Raw genomic sequence first — 7,159 nt, 5'->3', positions numbered from 1 at the left:
TGATATTCCTGGTACGTCATACTTCATTACTATATTACCCCATTTCATCATCTACTCATAGTTCCCAAAAGCTCTATCAATTCTGCTTAAAATTCTGTCTTTCACTTGTTGTTTGTTAGTCCATGTGTAGTAGTCTCCTCTCCATAGCAGTTCACTCAGATTGGTTCTTTGCATATAATCAACAAAATCTTGAATATCAGCCTGATGGACTGGATTCCCATGTACTCTATCCATTGAGCACATTATTGCATTAAAATCCCCTATCACTAGCCAAGGTTTTGTAATGCCTTGAGCTAGTGTTTTCAGATATTCCCATAGCTCCTTTCTTTGCTCAATAATGTTGAATCCATAGATGATAGTGATCATATAATCAATCTGTGTGGCAAGCCCTCTTACTTCACAATGCATCATTTGAGCACCTTCTACTAGCTTAGTAACCTGATATCTGTTGGTGTCCTATAGTACACATATTCGACCATTACTAGCAGCTGAATAGTTATATAATCTATCTCATCATGGAGCTATATTTTTACTAATAATTTTAGCCTTATTCTCCTTAACCCTTGTTTCTACAATAGCAACTATTCTTATTTTTTTTGTTTTCAGAATTTTCTTTACTTCCTTCTGCTTATACCTCTTATTCAGTCCCCTTATATTCCACTCAAGCCAAGTCATACTGATCTCTTTGTTTTACCTCCTATATCAAGAGGTTCAGTTTGAGCCCCTTTCACCTCTCTACTCAAAATTTGAAACCCATTCCTCACTGGTACTGAACCAAGCACTGGAAAATTGATATCGTTCAACTCTGGACTTGCTCTTTCCACATCTTTACTCCTGTTTGTAGCAATTGGTATTTTATCTTTTTGTTGCACTTGCATAGTGTTCTTCACCTCCCCTAAACCTTGCCCTGCATCTGTGACAACATTTGTTTCCACCTGATGGTGAATGACTTGGTTTTGCTCTGGCATAACTTCCTCATCTATTTGTTGCTTTGCTTTGCCTTTCTCTTTAGTGATCCACTGTTGTACTATCTTCTTTGGCCCTTTTTTTTCATTCATTGGTACCCTATACTGCTGCTCCTGTCTTCTCCCTTCTTGCTGACACTTATGTCCAATAACTTGGCATTTATCACAAAAACTTTGGTTTCCAATCATAAATGATTGGTTGCAAGAAGGCTCTCCCATTTGGATCCTCCATAGTTATTTTATCTAGTAGAGGTTTGGTCACATCAACTTCGATTAGCATCCTTGCATAAAAAACTCTTAACTGTTTTGCAGTACATTCATCAGCATACATAGGAGATCCAATTGAACTGGCAATCCTACTTAATGAATTAACCCCCCAGCAATTCAATGGAAGTTTAGGAAATCTGATCCATAATGGAAGTTTAGGAAGTTTAGGAAATTCAATAGGTTTATTATTGATTGTATATGGCCCAGAAAATAAAATCTCCCGCATGTCTTCCCTCATTTTGAACTTGATGATGTAGTATCCATCCTCATGCATAAACAGATCTAGTTTTGGGATAGCGTTCCAATTTATATCTATGTATCTCTTCATGACATTATATCCCGGCAAATCCTCAATTACATAAGCTATTAAAGCCCCTCTCCACTTCTCTCAGTTTCTCTGTCAACCTCTTCCCTATCCAATTGTACAATTATTTGTCCATTGACAACTTGTGGTGGGATATATGTTAGTGCCATATCATTTTCTGCCGCTCTATTCTTAGCAAATAGATTTACCCACACTGGATTATCCGCCGTCTTTGGTTGCTCCTTCCTCACCTCTACTGGATTTACTGTTTCATTGGTTTGTGCTTTTGGAGTGATACTAATTTCCTTTGTTGCTTCCGGTTCTAGATTTGTTCCTTTCACTGCTACTTCTGAACTCATTTGAATCTCCTGCATGCCTCCATTTGAAGTCTCTCCTTGATTCTCTTCTTTAGACCCCCTTTGTGCATGAGGGGATATTGACATATCTTCTTCATTTTTCCTTGGATTTGCGCTATGATTCCTAGCTGTACTTCCAAAATTGATGACCGGTATCTTCCTTGGGCGACCTCGCCTTCTTCCTTGACCACTACCTCTGCCTCTCGCCCCTGCCATAGACACACCGGTGCAGGTTAACTACCTTACGCCGAGAGCATTGAGAGAGAGTTCTTTAATTATATAAAGAATGTGATCGATTGATCGATCAATTTTCTGTTGGAGTTTCGTGCTATTATAATAGTATATGGATAGATAAAAGAAGACAAGATTAAAAGAGTGAAATATTATTTTCCTATATATTTAATAGTTTTAATTTTATTCTTACATCGTCTTACAACTTAATGAGAATAAATTAATGTAATTTGTTGAAAATACTAAATGTTAGTAGAATTGTTCTTCAATAATATTACTCTAGTTGTTGACTACTTTAAATGGACGTAAATTTGTGTACTGGCCTTCCAAATATTTGACCTTTTTAATGATTTATTAAAGGTAAAATATTAATTGCCTTTAAGTCATAAATTTAGGTATATACTTCAAATAAGAAAATACTTAATAATCAAAATTTCAGTGAATTTTCGAGTTCTAAATATTAGGAAGATAATTTAATTATAATTTTATCCAATATAAAATCTATTTTTAAAGGGTAAAAAAGGCGATCGACATTTCGTTAAGGACCTTCGTACTTTTAATATAGTATAGATTAACTAACATGTTTTGGCAGAACTTTAAAATTTATTATTAGAAGTTAATTACATTTAGTATAATGTTGGACTGAAAGTTTTCCATAAGAAACAATTTAGATCGATAAATTTGTCAAACAACGTGGAGTTAAATCATGATAATTACACTAACTTTTTCAAGCAAGGAATGCAAATTTCAAACTAAAATAAAAAATAAGATTGGATCAAAGCTGATTTAAAGAAGATAATATAGTTTAAGGGTCTTAATTTATTTCTTCAAGAATCATGATGACTATAGTGCATTAAAATTTGGGGGCTGACTAGAGGAGCTACGCACATGAGTGGGCGCCGCCAATATTGTTCCATTTTTGTAAAAAAATAAAACCTTTTCTTTTTATATAGAAATTAAACTCAATAGAATTATTGCACGAAGCAAATATTATCTCAAATATTGTCACCCTGGTTACTTTAAGCCTATTTGGCCAAACTTTTGTTTCAAAAAATATTTAGAACTTTTTTCACTTTTAGCTCGCGTCAAAAACTGTTTATATTTGGTAGCTGAAAAAATATATAAAATTTATATAATATATATATATATATATACACACACACACACACACTTTTTTGATTATTATTTTAAGAGCGACTACACAGTATTATTTTACAAATATTTATTTTTCTTAAAGAAACACTTATTATAAAAAGGTGTTTGACCAAGTTTTTAGAGGAATTTTTTTTGAGTAGTATCAGGAGCTATTTTTCAAAAGAAAACAATAACTTTTCCTTATAAACACTTTGTGAAATCTTAGGCCAGTATAAATTACTGGGGAGAAATTCAAAAATAGTCTGATTTACAAGTGATAATTGAAAAATAGCCACAGTTTCAAAAGTAATTGAAATTTAGCCACTTTTCATGTAAAGATAAATCTTAATGAAAATACTGTTCAAAATCCGAAAAATATTCTAGCATAATATACTGGAGTTCCAGTATAATATACGGTCCCGCATAATATGCTGGAAGTTCATACACATGTGCTCCAATCTTCAGTATATTATGCTGGAACTTTTCGCGTGTTGGAGTTCCAGCATATTATGTTGGAAGTTCATACACAGGTGCACCAATCTCCAGTATATTATGCTGGACCGGTCCGTGTTGCAGCAAAATAGTGGCTATTTTTCAATGACTTTGCAAACACTAGCTATTTTTGAATTACCAGTCCGAAAACTAGCTAGCTCATGCTATTTTTACCTATTACCGCTCTAATATTGACAATTAATAATTTTTAAATTAATTAGCAAAACATAGACTATATTTTCTGCAAAAGTATTTTTTTCCAAAATACTTTAAGGAAAGCAGCTTTAAAAATTTGGCCAACCAAACTACTAAGCTAAAAGAAAAAAAAGAAAAAAAAGAAAAAGAAGAAAAAGAAGAAGCAATATAATAGAAACCCATAAGCATGCCGCCAATATTGTTTGGTCCCCAAGATATGCGACTATTAGTTGTAACTTTCAATTGAGAGTAATTAACATATGTTGGCCAAATTATAGGGGATGTGTACCTAAAGATTTATTAAATTAAAAGTTCATTATAGGGTTGACATTGTTTTGGATTTTAATAATTGCAGTGCCACCTTCCCCTAAATAGCCATAATATTAATACACATAATATTTCATGTTTTAATTTCAATACTTGTTCAAGACATAAATCAAGCTTTTTTTAACTTTCATTTGATGAACTTAATTATAAAAGACTAGGGCAAAGATCACTTTTAATTCGCAACCGAAATTATTTATATCTGATAGCCGCAAAAGTATATAAAATTTATATATATATATAATCGACTATTATTCTGATAGCGACTATACCGTATAATTTTTCTAAAAGAACTAGCCTTTAGTATTATTCAAATTCTTGATTGAACAGTACAAAATTAAAAGATCATTAACTATATTCATATAATCCTCTTTCCTTTCCCTTTTCGTCTATAAACTATACTCCTTTTTGTTCCTTTTCCCCATTCCCAAACCACAAAAAAAAAACAAAAAAAAAAACTAAAAAATAAAAAAACAAAAACAAAAATGTGGTCTAAGTTGGAATGCTACATTAACCCTCGTGCAATAAAAGTCAACAACTTGAAATTCTAGAAACCAAAATACAAAAAGCCATTATTGACCAGCTGCGGTCTTTTTGACTTTCTAATTTCTAGAGCCCCTTTTTTAGCAAATCCACATTTTTTTAATAACTTAATTTTCCCTTATTTTTCTCCATTCTTTATTCATCATCCAACCACGAAACTTCTAAAAATAATAATAGTCTAAAAATAATAAGTCTTTTTTTGTTAGTCTGTTGAATTCCAAGATCCCAACTTTAACTTTCTAGAAAATCAAGCCCCTATATATATACTCTTGAAGGAACATTCTTGAATTACCTAAACTACCAAATTTTCAATAAAAATTGAGTCTTTATATTTCCTCTGATTGAATTCCAAAAGTCCCAACTTTATTTTCTTGAAAAAATTATTTGGTTCTGATTCTTTTTGGATTCTCAAAAAGATGCCACCTTTTGCTGGATCTAATCCTCTTTCTTATAGTTTTTCAAGAAACTCCATTGATTCAGCTTCAAATATTATCACCATTGATGTTGGAGGTCAGCTTTTTCAAACAACCAAACAGACCTTAAAGCAATCAGGTTCAAAATCCCTTCTTTCTGAAATTACCAATTTTGATATTGGTGTCATTCCTTTTATTGATAGAGACCCTGAAATTTTCTCTATTTTACTTTCCCTTTTAAGAACTGGAAATTTACCCTCAAAAGCTAAAACCTTTGATATTCAAGATTTGATTTTTGAATCTCAGTTCTATGGTGTAGAACACCTTTTGTTGAATTCTCAATCAAACCCATCTCAGTTTGAGCCTTTTGATCTTGAAAAATCTGTTATTTTGCCTTTAAGTGGTAGGGATTCACCTACTGCTATTTCCACAACTCAACTTGGTTCAGTTCAAGTTGCTCATGGTTGTAAAATAACTTCATTTGATTGGTCACTTAAGAGAAAATCCACTATTTTGACTCAATTTGCTGGAATTGATTCTATGTTATCTTTGTCCCCTAGTATTGTAGCAGCTGGTGCTACTGACTTTTCAGGATTACAAATTATTGATGTTAGTAAAGGGTTTGTTAAGGAGACATTAAATTGGGAAAATGTGACTAAATCTGGTTCAACAGTACAAGCAATTGGATCCTCAAAAGATTTCTTGTTTACTAGTTTTGAATCAAGTAGGAGAAATTCTAACTGCATTATGATATATGATCTTAATGATAGTTTTAGGCCCGTTGCTGAGATTGGACATTATGAAATATTTGGTGCTGAATTGGATTCAGCAATTCCAGCTACTAAATTGAGTTGGATTTCTAGTCATAACTTGTTAATGGCGGCTGGATCGCATAGCGGACCTTCTGGTGTAAGGGGGAATATTAGATTTTGGGATATAAGGTCAGGTAATGTAGTGTGGGAGATAAAGGAAAATGTTGATTGTTTCTCTGATTGTACAGTTTCGGATGATCTTTCCGCCATTTTGAAAGTTGGCGTGCATTCGGGTGAAGTTTTCATTTCTGATTTGAGGAATATTGGTGGTGAGAATTCTTGGACTTGTCTTGGTGATCAAAGAAAGGTAACAAATGGTAAAAAAGAAGGTTTTGGTTGTAAGATTGAGAGTCATGGAAATCAAGTATTTTGTAGTAAAGGAGGAAATCTTGAATTGTGGTCAGAGGTTTTGATTGGTAATTCTATAAAAGATAGAGTCTTTAGGAAAAACTCAATGGGAAGAGCAAAAGATATTTGTGGTAATAAGATAACACACTTCAGTTTTGGAGGGAACAAAATGTTTGTTACAAGAAAAGATCAGCAATATGTTGAAGTTTGGCAGAGTTCAGTAAGGGGATTTTAGATTTTACAAGCTTTGGCTTTCCCTGGCCCCGGCCTCTCACTTCATTTCGTTCTTCTTCTGTACTGTCGCTTGAATGAAGACACCCGATCGGCCCGACTCTAGTAGAAAGAAAGGGTAAGCTCGGCAACTTTTACACCAATTTTCAAGTGAGATCGGTCGAGTGGTTTCAGTTGGTGGAAGAGTAGATTAGCTGGAATTGTTTTTACTAAGTAACCACCTTGTTTTCAATTTCTGATTCTTATTTATTTATCTGTAAATACTTTCTTTAGTTCATTGCAAAAAATTGTATGTATATGATGTGTGGAATATCAAAACATAATATGCTTGCCAATTTCTTCCATCTAGAGCTTGCTTTTCTCTACCTTATGTATGATTCCACTGTCACAATTTCCAGCCTTCCCATTTTCTGAGTTTTTGTGACTCGCTTATTTCAATTTCACGGAAACAACCTCTCTACCCTTTCGGAGTAAGAGTAAGGTTTGCATACACAATACCTTTCCATACCCCAACAACAAACCCAGTATATTCCCACAAGTGGAG

At 33.2% G+C, this 7,159-nt stretch overlaps 1 protein-coding gene across 1 annotated transcript; it reads left to right on the top strand.

The window, feature by feature from the left end:
• Positions 1 to 5,029: 5,029 nt before the first annotated feature.
• LOC104094542 (BTB/POZ domain-containing protein At5g41330) lies at positions 5,030 to 6,951 on the top strand. The gene has a single exon (XM_009600494.4). The coding sequence runs from the start codon at positions 5,228 to 5,230 to the stop codon at positions 6,617 to 6,619; it is 1,392 nt and encodes a 463-aa protein (XP_009598789.1). The 5' UTR covers positions 5,030 to 5,227; the 3' UTR covers positions 6,620 to 6,951.
• The last annotated feature ends 208 nt before the right edge of the window (positions 6,952 to 7,159 follow it).

Source organism: Nicotiana tomentosiformis, chromosome 8 (genome assembly GCF_000390325.3).
Source record: "Nicotiana tomentosiformis chromosome 8, ASM39032v3, whole genome shotgun sequence".
Taxonomy (NCBI): Eukaryota; Viridiplantae; Streptophyta; class Magnoliopsida; order Solanales; family Solanaceae; genus Nicotiana; species Nicotiana tomentosiformis.
Note: the sequence above shows the minus strand (reverse complement) of the source record. Positions and strands in the feature narration are given on the sequence as shown.